This window comes from Podarcis tiliguerta (assembly GCF_965153285.1).
Source record: "Podarcis tiliguerta genome assembly, chromosome: 9".
Taxonomy (NCBI): Eukaryota; Metazoa; Chordata; class Lepidosauria; order Squamata; family Lacertidae; genus Podarcis; species Podarcis tiliguerta.
The window spans coordinates 14,411,479-14,424,637 of record NC_139542.1 but is presented as its reverse complement, the minus strand read 5'-3'; the positions used below and the strand labels follow the sequence as shown (position 1 = coordinate 14,424,637).

At 44.4% G+C, this 13,159-nt stretch overlaps 1 protein-coding gene across 5 annotated transcripts in view; it reads right to left on the bottom strand.

Annotated features, from left to right (window-relative positions):
- ARHGAP24 (Rho GTPase activating protein 24) overlaps window positions 1-13,159 on the bottom strand; it is a 368,221-nt gene that overhangs the window by 67,806 nt on the left and 287,256 nt on the right. For all 5 annotated transcript variants that reach the window (XM_083398349.1, XM_083398350.1, XM_083398351.1 and 2 more), the window contains one exon: window positions 3,681-3,803. In XM_083398349.1, the coding sequence (XP_083254475.1) occupies window positions 3,681-3,803 (123 nt within the window). The remainder of the gene's footprint in view (window positions 1-3,680; window positions 3,804-13,159) is intronic.

Below are 13,159 nucleotides of genomic sequence, written 5' to 3'. Positions count from 1 at the left end.
TAATTGCACAAGCCTAAATTTCCCAGTATGCCTGTTATGTACTAAGCTTGGATCCTGGAGCAATAGGCAAGCAGGATCCTAGAATGCAACAACTGATCAGCTTGCAGGAAAACACCAATCAGGCTCCAGGAGGAAGTTAATCAACCTATTAGGCTGGTAGGATCGTAGAATGCAAGAACTGATTGGCCTGCAGGAAAAGACCAATCAGGCTCCAGGAGGGAAGCAGAGTCAGCCAATCAGACGGGACTCATTGTGTAAATAATGTATATAAAAGCCTGAGGTTTGGGGGGCAATTCAATCACTGCTTTACAAGCTGCAATAAAGAGCATGAAATCACTACAGGACTCCGAGTATATTTCAATGCCGTAGAATCCCTACTGCGAAATCCTGCCCGTCTGGAGACCCCCCCAAATGCGCAGAATGGGCTGCTAGCAACATACCCCTTAAGAAACGAGTCATACTGCATACCGAACCAGAAAGGAATCGCTTCCACCGAGCCTGAGAACTACAGCAAGAATCTGACCTTCTGGAGAGAATTTAAGTTATTAAACTCTCAGTTGTAGGTCGTTGCTGCTGGAGTGTAACATTCTTTGGGGTGTGGGGGCTTTTTCTGCGCAGACATCAGATTCCTAGCAGAAGAGTGGGATGTATTTTGAATGTGTTTCGGACCTCCTTCAGCTGGTGTCTTCCCGCTTCCGCCTCCCGAAAGCATCCAAGACACAGCTGCAGACACATCGAAAGGTAGTACTGGGCAGGGCTCCAGTTGAAACGGTGCCATAGGAAAGGACCACCAGCCAAGGGCTGAAATCCCCTTCCTAAGCAAAACTTCATAGCCTTTAAACGCCGGGTAGGGAGTGTGCATGTTGTGCTGATCCCCATGGAGCCTCTGTTAACAATGATAATTTCCTACAGCCCCCCTGGGGTCTAATTGATAAGTGGAGAGGGTGATTTCCCAACAGTAAACATAGTTTTTCAGCTGCAACTCTGCTCTCCTCCTCTGCTCCAAAAACAATACAAAGCAAAGCCGCTGAACTGCCAGACATTTATTTTCACAGCTAAACATCACTGGGAGCAAGCCAGAAATCTCTGTTTTATTTACTTTGACTTGGATGCTCTATCTAGCCTCCTGGAATAGCCAGCATGCTATTTCTTCTTGAAACCAGTTGGCTGCTACTGGGAGGTCAGGTCGCAAAATGCAGAACCACATGGCCGGATGCAGACCTCTTCTTCCAAATGATACTCATACAACCCTGGAAACGGACGTGTTTTATTTATATCCCGCCTGCCTCCCAGTGAAGGACCAAGGAGGCTCACCGCAGAAATTAAAACAGATACAATTAAAGGTAAATGGTAAAGGACCCCTGACAGTTAAGTCTAGTCACAGATGACTCTGGGGTTGCGGCACTCATCTCGCTTTACTGTCCACAGACAGTTTTTCTGGGTCATATGGCCAGCATGACTAAGCCGCTTCTGGAGCAACGCAACACCAAAACCAGAGCAGCGCATGGAAATCCCGTTTACCTTCCCGCCGGAGTGGTACCTATTTATCTACTTGCACTGGTGTGCTTTCGAACTGCTAGGTTGGCAGGAGCTGGGACAGAGCAATGGGAGCTCACCCCGTCATGGGGATTCAAACTGCCGACTTTCTGATTGGCAAGCCCAAGAGGCTCAGAGGTTTAGACCACAGCGCCACCTTAGTTGACGATACAATTAAAAGAACACAATAAACCTAAACACAAAAAAGCAATTAAATAAGTAAGCCTAGTAAAAGCACCGAAAACACTTTAAACCATTTTAAAGTGCATGCATATGCAACATCTGGCTTCAGAAGATGTTGCCACAACAGCCAGTTAGCAGCCAAAGATCTATTGCAAGAAAAAAAAGGCTTTGCTTTCTGGCAAATAGAAAGCAGGGAGAGATCAGTTCCACATCTGGGAGAAGCCACCATCTGGGAGAGGCTCTCTCTAGACTTGTGTTCTCACCAAACAGGTGGTAAATGGATTTCACAACTTTGGTAGTTCGTACTGAAGTACAGAAACTGCGGCTATTTTAGGAAGAAAATGCTGTGCTGTGCCGGCAATATAGAACAATGCTAGAAAAATGCAACCTGTGCCACTGATAGAAATAATACGACTCATGCAAAACGTTGGCGACTAATATACACACAATAATTACCAAAATGATTATACACTCTTTATCAATCGTCTGAGAAAAATACAAAACCTTATGCAAAGCCACAGAGACTTGAGAACTACCCAACCTAAGATGAACTTATAATGTCTGATTTAGATGGATTTTTCAAGTGCTTAACTCAGTCTTTTGTTTTCTTTATCTTTTTATGTAAGTTCATGAAGATACTAACAAAAGGTAAGTTCGGTGCTGTTCACAATACCCAGAGATGCTAGTGAAGTTGTAGATGGAAGTTAATAAAGTTGTAGACAGGGGGCCGGCGTTTTGCACCAGTTATGGTTTTCCCAGTAGTGATGTAGTAGTGATGTATGGAAGTGAGAGCTGGACCATAAAGAAGGCTGATCGCCGAAGAATTTATGCTTTTGAATTATGATGCTGGAGGAGACTCTTGAGAGTCCCATGGACTGCAAGAAGATCAAACGCATCCATTCTTAAGGAAATCAGCCCTGAGTGCTCACTGGAAGGACAGATCCTGAAGCTGAGGCTCCAATACTTTGGCCACCTCATGAGAAGAGAAGACTCCCTGGAAAAGACCCTGATGTTAGGAAAGATGGAGGGCACAAGGAGAAGGGGACGACAGAGGACGAGATGGTTGGACAGTGTTCTTGAAGCTACCAGGATGAGTTTGACCAAACTGCGGGAGGCAGTGGAAGACAGGAGTGCCTGGCGTGCTCTGGTCCATGGTGTCACGAAGAGTCGGACATGACTAAATGACTAAACAACAACAACAACAAACAATAACAACAGACAGGGTGCCAGCGTTTTGCACCTGTTTCGCCCTGGCAGTCCAAGTCCTCAAGAGGCCACTGTTTGCCCCTGATGGGGCCCTTTTACCGGGGCTTGCAGGTAGCACACTCCCAAGGTAGTTTTCTGGGCTTCTTTAGTGGTCTGATCTCAAAGCCTTGATACACATAGCTAAGCAAATCAGTCTCTTAGGCTTAAGCCAAGAAATAGTATTCTCTATGAAACTGAACATCAATATACTTGGACTGCCAGGGCAAAACAGGTGCAAAACGCCGGCACCCTGTCTACAACTTTATTAACATCCATCTACAACTTCACTAGCATCTCTAGGCAATATAGAACAAGCAAATACATGGCATCCAAATAAGTATGGCCCATTTTCTAGATTGCAGAGGTATATATACTTGGAAGTTAGTTTTGTACATGTAGAAGTGAGCTGTAGCAATGCAATCTCTAGTGAAGTGGTTTACTGGCTGCAGAACTGCAAACCTCTTGCACACACGGAATCAAATGAGAGCAGCTATTTTTCCTCTGCCAAATGCCGGAGTTCTGCAATCCACTTGATTCATTTCACTTCCCCCTTTTCATTGCTGCGGGACTCTGACTGCTCCTCATCAAAATGGAACCATAGAATCTTAGAAGGGACCCAAGGGACATCTAGTCCAACCCCCTGCAATGCAGGGAATGAGCCACATGTGTAATATAAAACAAGTAAATAAATTTGCATATGTTACGGATGTACTCACCTCCTCCAAAAGGTGCCCATATAACCCTGCGGATAGACTTCACCCAGTCCTCCATGTCATTCTGAGTGCTTGCCATAAGGAGGTATGTTTCATGGTTTGCTGTCATCCGCTCTCTGTCTCCGCCTGTGAGAGAAGAGGGAACCTGCATTAAGGAACACTCACACTTTGCAACCCAAATTCTCCAATGCAATCCAAAGTGGGCAGCAGTATGGTGTAGTGGTTAGAGTGTTGGACTAGAACCTGGGGGACCAGTGTCATAATCCCCACTCAGGCCCCATCTCTGTGGGGGAATGGTAGCTCCCTACAGGGCAGATGCGTCCTCAGTCATGACTCTCACTGGGTGACACTGGGCCCGTCAGCGACTCCTGGTCTAACCTACTTCACAGGGTTGTTGTGAAGATGCAATGACCTTGAGCTTCTTGGAGGGAGTGTGGGATATAAATGAAATTATGTAAAGGTAAAGGGACCCCTGACCAATAGGTCCAGTCATGGCTGACTCTGGGGTTGCGGTGCTCATCTCGCTTTACAGGCTGAGGGAGCCGGCGTTTGTCCGCAGACAGTTTTTCTGGGTCATGTGGCCAGCATGACTAAGCCACTTCTGGCGAACCAGAGCAGCACACGGAAACGCATTTACCTTCCCGCCAGAGCAGTACCTATTTATCTACTTGCACTTTGTGCTTTCAAACTGCTAGGTTGGCAGGAATAAATGTAATAAATAAAAACAAAAATAACAGAAGCAGAATATCACATATAAGAAAGTACAGATATAATAATAGAATTGTAGAACTTGGAAGGCATCCAAGATTTATCTAGTTCAACCCTTTACAATGCAGAAATCTTTTGCCCAGTGTGGGGTTCGAACCCACAACCTTGAGATTAAAAGTCTCACGTTCTACCCACTGAGTTAATCCCAGGTTCAGATAGCAGATTTCATTAAGAACAGATTAAACTTTTCACAATATGAAAATAAATACACTTAAAACAGAAACAAACAAACAAGAAAACTCTTTTGGTTTTGCTGCAAGAAGCTATCACAGCGCCCTCTCTGGAAATGAAATCAGTGGGGTTCTCAGCCCCTTTTGGCTTAAATACTGGCGTGTGTGTGTGTTTGAATCTGGAGGTGGAAACAGGGTGGTGATTGTGGTAGTGACATATAATGAAACTTCACATATTTAGGTCGCTCCTAAATGGAATATATTGGCGTACTCCAAGCATTTGTACAGTATGTGCACAGAAAATAGCCGATCTTTTTGAAAGGAGATCTGCATTAATAATTGCAGTGCACACCAAACTATTATTACTGTATAATTATAGGATTATTGTATAATCTTATAAAGTTATATAATCTTGGAAGGGGCATGGCTGTAATGACCACGAAGGGACCCTGCAGTTCTGAATTTGGACTTTGTAACTTACAAAGCAGCTCTCTATGCCTTAGCAGCTAGGAAGATTAGGGTGAAAGAATTAGATAAACCCCCTGCAAAAGGGACTCAGAGATTTAATTTGTATATTTTATATGACAATTACCTCTTACCCTATGTAACAATGCATTTTAGTAGACTTGACGCTGGCCACTAGCCATGGCCTTTGGCTAGTGCAATAAAGTTTATGAGGGTGACTTCTGAATTTGCCACTACACCAAGACTGAAACTGCAAAAGGTATTTGTGATTGAGCTAACATCTGTGTCCCAGCATCATGCACAAGGTAGCAACCGATGAGCAGGAACTAAGCACTCACTGAAGTCCCATACATGGAACACACTCAGTATTGAGGAAATTGGTTTAAGAGTCATCTTAAGACTCACCGTAAACGCACTGCCTGAAATGAGTAAACAAATGCCATTCCCAGAAAAGAATAAGCCATTAATGGCTGGGGCCTGCCTGAGGGGTGATTTACAGATTCTACAGCAATATCCTGCTCTGTCATCCTCTGCCAGGAACATCGGCCGGCAATGACTCCAAATGATAGTTGCTTCAAATGCATTCCTGACAAAGAGGAAAGTGCTATTGGCCACTAAACGGCTCCTTTTACTCAGCACTTCATCTCCGCGAATGGAGCTGGTGTCCAATTTTTCGACCCTCTGGTGTCTGTTTGGTTGGATGCTACACAGCAGAATGGTATCAGCGCTTCATATTTATAACGTGGGCAGAAAACGCAACGCTTCTGGCAAATCCCTACCAGGCACCCTGTACATCCCTTTCTTCCACTTACAAAAAGCCGGTTGTATTCACATAGCTACAAAAAGGCACATGTGTGGCTATGAGCCCTGAGAACAGCCATGTGGAGACGCAATCATCCCTGGCAGAATTTCAGAAGCAGCGCCCATGCCTTTTGATGCTGCGACAGCAGTGTTATGCACAGTTTAGTAGCTCAAACCACAGGATGCAGCAAGTACTCCTTATGGCACTGCAATGTGGTGAAACAACTAGAAAGCATAACAAAGTAGTGCGCCAAACTGCAGCCCAGAGCCCACAAGTGGCATGCAGACCCATGCACCTGATTCACATCCCATTTCTCTGCTTGAGGAGAAAAGTCTACATTGGCTCAGGACTGCAATACCTCAAGGACAGCCTCTTTCCATATGAGCCTACTCGGACCCTGAAATCATTTTCTGAGGCCCTCCTTTGTGTGCCTCCTCCTCGAGAGGTCCGGAGCGTGGCAACACGAGAACGGGGCCTCCTCTGCAGTGGCTCCCCATCTGTGGAATGCTCTCCCCAGGGAAGTTCACCTGGCGCCTTCATTATACACCTTTAGGCACCAGGCAAAAACGTTCCTTTTTAACCAGGCCTTTGCCTGTCCTACATCCCATACTCTTTTTTTGGGGGGGGGGCAGTGTGTTATTGCATTATTGTTTTTATTTTGATTTTATATATTGCAATCTTTTTTGTGAACCACCCTGAGACCTCTGGGTATAGGGCAGTACATTAATTCAATAAATGAAAACGAATGAATGAATGAACTTTTGTTTTATGGCTAATAGCAGCTTGGGAGGGTTTTTTTTTTTTTTTTAAAGTATTGCAGCTGGATAGGGAAGGGTGACTATGTGTTCAACTTGACAGAGGACCATCCTCTGTTTGAAGGGGGTCCTCTATTTGAAGGTCTATCTAGTCCTAGTCTAGTTTAAAGGGAAAGTCGCTAAGAAGGGGCCTGGAAGTTGGACATCAACAGCTGCACATAGGTCACCTGGTTACAGTCTTCCCAGTTATGGTGAGATGCATCAGATGTCTATTTAAATTTTAGCAATCATGTCCACGTTTGCATATATATACTTCTAAATTAGCACACACAGTTTTAATGCAAATATGTGACCTCATCTGTCTTCATTTTTTTTGGGGGGGGGGTGATGTGTCTCCTCTTTGTTTGACAATGCATAATTGGCCCTGAGTGCTCACTGGAAGGACAGATCCTGAAGCTGAGGCTCCAATACTTTGGCCACCTCATGAGAAGAGAAGACTCACTGGAAAAGACCCTGATGTTGGGAAAGATGGAGGGCATAAGGAGAAGGGGACGACAGAGGACGAGATGGCTGGACAGTGTTCTCGAAGCTACCAGCATGAGTTTGACCAAACTGTGGGAGGCAGTGGAAGACAGGAGTGGTCCATGGGGTCACGAAGAGTCGGACACGACTAAACGACTAAATGACAACAAAGTTAAAGCTCCTCTCTCTGTGTGCTGCTGCTTCAGTGAAAACATCTCTCTGTGCCTGTTATTAACAATGTAGTTGCTTATGGCTCTTTTAGCATGATGTCAAAACTGACCCTGAAACACTATTTTTTTCCTGGTTGCTAGGTCAGTTTCAGTTCATGCGTCCAGAACCTTTTTACTTCCCAGAATCCCAGTACTGTATCCAGGGCCTCTTTTTTTTTGGTTACAACAATGATCTTTCGGCACAGTGCAAATGAAGAGAGGTATTGGGTGCAATTTCTTTGCTAATTTCCATCCCACTGAAGGACAGCTGTGCATGAGACCACTGTATTTTAATACTTTGTTGGAAGCCGCCCAGAATGGCTGGGGAAACCCAGCCAGATGAGCGGGGTATAAATAATAAATTATTCTTATTATGAGCTGGGCATTACTAAAACTCTTTCTATAATTTTTCCTGCTGAAGACTTCTGCGGAACCCAAATGCTTGCATATCTTTACTTTCAATAAGAATTTGGTCCAAGATGGGGTAGAGGAAAAGAAACATTTCTATGTTCTCTGTGCCGTTGAGCCTTGTTTTGTACAATGCTTGGGTTCCTCAAAGAAAACTGCAGACGTCACTCAGCAGTTTGGAATGAAGGGGCGTAACTGTCCTCTATTGCTCCCTTCTCTGCTAAGAGGAATTATATTCTTTCTCCCACCCTTAAGCCTGAAAAATGGTTTATAAGTAACTCATTCCAGCTGCTTATCCTCTCTCTTGCAAACTCAGATGCACTCCAGTGGTTCAGCAAATAGCAAGTGGAGAGCTGGTGTGCTTCTTGAGCAACGCTGCCTCTGACCAGCTCGGCGTACTTTTGTGCAATCAGCTGGCACTGCTGGGATGTGAGCAAAAGTATTTTAGGAACTTCTGCCCAGCAAATGGAAAAGCACAACCATAGACATCAATGGAGGTACAATTCCAAAGGTGACATGGAGAAGCCTTTACCTGCATTCGCAATATTGTACTTTAGATACAATATTCGCAATATTGTACTTTAGATACTCTGTGCACTGAGCAAAAGGAGCTTGTTGAAATGAGCATGGGCTTGTTTCTCAATTTGTCAAGCCCAAACAGCTTCCTTGCATTTTTCCCTCCTGCTGTTAAGCGCACCTAGGGAGAAAGTAAATCCTTGTCCAATTTTTAAAACAAAACCAAGCATGATTTTTATCTGCCTGAAAAGGACATGTTTGTGTGTTCTTTGAAGGGACTGACAGGGGGGAAAAGGGTCATCTGGCAACTTAAAGGTGATTTGTTGTTGCATAAGCTGTTTGTGAACTGAAGTCCACTTCGTCAGCTGCAAATAAAGGGCTTGGCAGATCATATACGTATCCCTGTGCATATGAATCCAGGAATATTGAGGAACAAAATTGCAAACAGTAGAGCCAAAAGGCTGTGGAATTACAGATTGTGGAATTTCTAGGCAAAGCTCAAATAGACCCAGTGACCATTTGCTAATGTAAAAATGAGTGATAATGCTCCATCTTGCTCTCCGGCACCTCACCCAAAGCTGCTCCCCCTTTGAGGTATTTCAGATAATAATAATATTATAATAATTTATTATTTATACCCTGCCCATCTGGCTGGGTGTCCCCAGCCACTCTGGGTGGCTCCCAACGGAATATTAAAAATATGATAAAGTATCAAACATTTAAAAACTTCCCTAAACAGGGCTGCTTTCAGGTGTCTTCTAAAAGTCAGATAGTTGCTTATTTCCTTGACATCTGATGGGAGGGTGTTCCACAGGGCAGGCGCCACTACTGAGAAGGCCCTCTGTCTGGTTCCCTGTAACCTCACTTCTTGAAGTGAGGGAACCGCCAGAAGGCCCTCGGAGATGGACCTCAGTGTCCGGGCTGAATGATGGGGGTGGAGACGCTGCTTCAGGTATTCTGGGCTGAGGCCATTTAGGGCTTTAAAGGTCAGCAGATCCAAGCATATAAAGTAAAACAAGTGTCTAGAATTGGGTAGGGAAAACTTTGAGATATTGTATGCTCCACTTGCTCCCTGTTTGCTTTAGCAAGGCTTTAGTTTTGAGGTTTTCTTACACATGAACTCTTCCACGTCACTGAGCCCCCCTAGGAACCCCTATTCTCCCCCCCCCTTACACAACCTTAATTGCGATGACCTTGAGCCATCAAGACTGAAGGGTCATTCAGAATGTGTCATCTTCCACCTACAGGTGAGTTTTGATGCCAATAGAGAGCTCTTTAACATTTCGCCTGGAAGGCACACCGGCTCCTGCAGGCGTTCTGAAATTTGTCTGGTTAATTTTATAAGGTATTTTCATTTGCAGCTCTCGCTGTTCCTGGCCTGCTTTATTGATTTATTGCACTTGTAATTTTGCCGCTGGATTGTTTTTGACACTGATATTGTTTTTCTGATTTTACGGTGTTAGGGAAACCCTCGGAGGAGAATTTGGGAGAGAAATTGAGGAAGATAAATTAAGAAAATGGTGATGAAATACCCTGCCCCTTCTGGCAATAGGCTGGCATCCATTGCTGCATAATCCTAAAGAAACAGCCTACCCCCCCCCAAGCCCAATATGCATTGTTCTCTATCTTTCTTCTGCATGGCAGCCGTGCCCTTCTGCTTCCCAGGAATATTATTTTGCCCAAGATAACAGGACTGTGCCATTTCAGAGCAAGCCTACGATTAATTTTTCTTGACATCACAGATGCAATAGTTGCAGCAAGAATCCATAGCTCATTTTTCAGGCCTTTTGCTGTTCTGACCCTCAAGCTATCGCCTCTGCTGAACAAGACCTTCTAGAGAAATACAACTGCTCACCTGCTATTTCTTCCAACATGCACCTCTGCCGCTTGGGTTTTCTCTGTCTGTGACAGGCTTGCAAATTAGACCTGCTACAGAGAGGTAAAGGTAAAGGGACCCCTGACCATTAGGTCCAGTTGCGGACGACTCTGGGGTTGCGGCGCTCATCTCGCTTTATTGGCCAAGGGAGCTGGCGTACAGCTTCCGGATCATGTGGCCAGCATGACTAAGCTGCTTCTGGCAAACCAGAGCAGTGCACAGAAACGCTGTTTACCTTCCTGCTGGAGTGGTACCTATTTATCTACTTGGACTTTGAAGTGCTTTTTAACTGCTAGGTTGGCAGGAGCAGGGACCGAGCGACGGGAGCTCACCCCGTCGTGGGGATTTGAATCGCCGACCTTCTGATCAGCAAGCCCTAGGCTCTGTGGTTTAACCCACAGCGCCACCCGCGTCCCTTACAGAGAGGTATCAATATAGAATTTGGGGTCTACCGTTGCTTTCTTGGTGACATTTCCGTGACCACCCTATCTTGGAATCAAGCCTGGGGTGGGGAGCACTGAAAGAAAAATTGATCAACAGTTTCCATGTATACCCTGATGCTTAGAGTAACCACTTACCCACGTAGCCAAAAAAGTGGGAATGCATCATCAAAAAAATAGAAGACATAGATTTGCATAAAAGCTAGCCCAGTACGAAGCCAATGCTCAACGTCCTGGGCATGTTGACTGAACTTGATAGGAGGGGAGTCCTCAAACATGACAGAAGAGGAAATGGGATAGAATGGCTCAAATATGAAGGCAGAGCCAGAAGTATAAATATTTAAAGGCTCTATTCATTCACTCTCTTGCCAGCTAGTGTCCACCTGTTCTCTTTCTTTTTGACAAACCGGTGCTAACCTATTCACTCAGTCTGGGCACCCTACTGCACAAGAAGCTTTGGCGGTTCCCATCCCACGTATATTTTGTGGCAGAGTTCCACCTGCATAACCTAATAATAATAACTACATGTCATGGGACTCATTCCTGGGGTTTCCAAGCAGCAGACCACATATCAGACCCAGACTTGTTTCGCTTCGGCAAAGCGGCAGCATTTTGTGGCTCCAGACCATGTCCCCGATGAACACATCTGTCCCCCTGATATCCTGCCCTTACAGATGACGACACGGTCCACACTGCAACTGTGCTATCATCAGAAAGGAGAAAGTGATGTCCTTTCAGAGCAGGCAACTTGAGGAAGGCATTGTGCCGGAAAACAGAGCCCACAAGCGCATTAAAAAGTCAAGGTGTTAAGCACGCAGAAAATATTCAAGAAACATTTCATAAGGTCAGCGGGGGCCCAAATGCCAGCAATTTGCCCTTATAAATGAAAGGCAACGAGAGAGGGATGGAGCCCTGAAAAGGCCAGGAGTATTTCTGGAGCACGATTAAAAATAAATACATTCTTAAATGGGGACAGTCCCCCAGACACACAAAAGAACACACACACACCCCAAAAAACCCCCCACCCCATTGGAATATTTTCTGGTATGTTTTGATTTGCAAACATACTATCTCATTGAGAACGTCTCTACTTTAAAGTTATGGGCTTGTAACAAATTACTTGCAAGAAGGTGATAGAAGCTGAAATTGTGTTTTAAATGTTTTACTGAATTTTAATACTATGTTGTAGGTTAGTCCAAACGTATTCAATCCTATAAACTTTAATAAAAGTGTTAATAATAATTAAAAGGTGAGGAAGGCTAGGATCGCAGCAAAAGCTGACGCAAACTAAGGGTTTCGAAGAGAGACTAACCCAAAAGGTTGTGTTAGATGAGCAAGACTGTTGATTTCCCCACATCTCGGTTATTCTCCCCAAATCACATTTTTTCCCAGGTTAACTTTCAATTCCATTTGGATCTCATGCCAGAACTTTGATCTTACAAAGCACATAAGGGCCAGTTTGGGACTAGGAACCCTTTAAAACAAAACAAAACAAAATCACAGTTTATCCCCAGGGAAACAAAGTTGGTGAAGTAATTTATAATTGCTGTTAATCCCCTTCTTCTCCTTGTTTGCCAAGAGAATGCAGGTTTCACTAATATACCTGCTAATTAGCTAAAAGCTTCTGCTAATATGTTTTTACTTGTAACTAATTTTCTGGTAGTTCAAATCTATTTGATAATTAAAGTGTTTGAACTGTTGTTACTGATGATGCGTTCAAATATACACAGCTATGTATATCTATCCACAACGTAGAAGGCAGATTTGTCATTTTATGGATACCATTTCTGGCAGTGTTTATTTTTAATTTCAGCAGTACTGTTCAGGACCTGTGGAAATGCTGTCTTGAAAAGACCTCTCGTCTCCTCTTGTTCACCTTTTTCAAAACAAAACTTCTCAGTTGTTGTAACCTTCCCACACACGAGTTTTTCCATCCCCTCAATCATTTTGGTTGCCATTTTCTGAACCTCTACAATAGCCTTTTTCCAGCTCGACAATACCGTTTCTGAGGTGAGGAAATCAGAACTGTACACAATATTGTACATTGGAGAGGTAGTTATGAAGGCTTTTTGTGAGTAGGCTCCCATACAAGATTTTGAACCCAGCAGGACCACTATTTGAAACCAGACCCTCCAAGTGTCCCTATTTTCCAGAGACAGTCCTAGATTTACAGAAGCTGTCCCGGTTCCTGATGTGATCTCAGAATGTCCCACTTTTCCTTAGGACGCCCTATTTTCATTGGAGAAATGTTGGAGAGGATTGAGTTATGCAACCCCTGAGCCAATGAGATAAGTAACTGTATTACGTTTGGTAAAGGTAAAAGGTAAAGTCCAGTCAAAGGCGACTATGGGGTTGCGGCGCTCATCGCGCTTTCAGGCCGAGTTGAGCTGGCATTTGTCCACAGACAGATTTCTGGGTCATGTGGACAGCATGACTAAACCGCTTCTGGCGCAACGGGACACCGGGATGGAAACCAGAGTGCACAAAACTCTGTTTACCTTCCTGCCGCATTGGTACCTATTCATCTACTTGCGCTGGCGTGCTTTTGAAC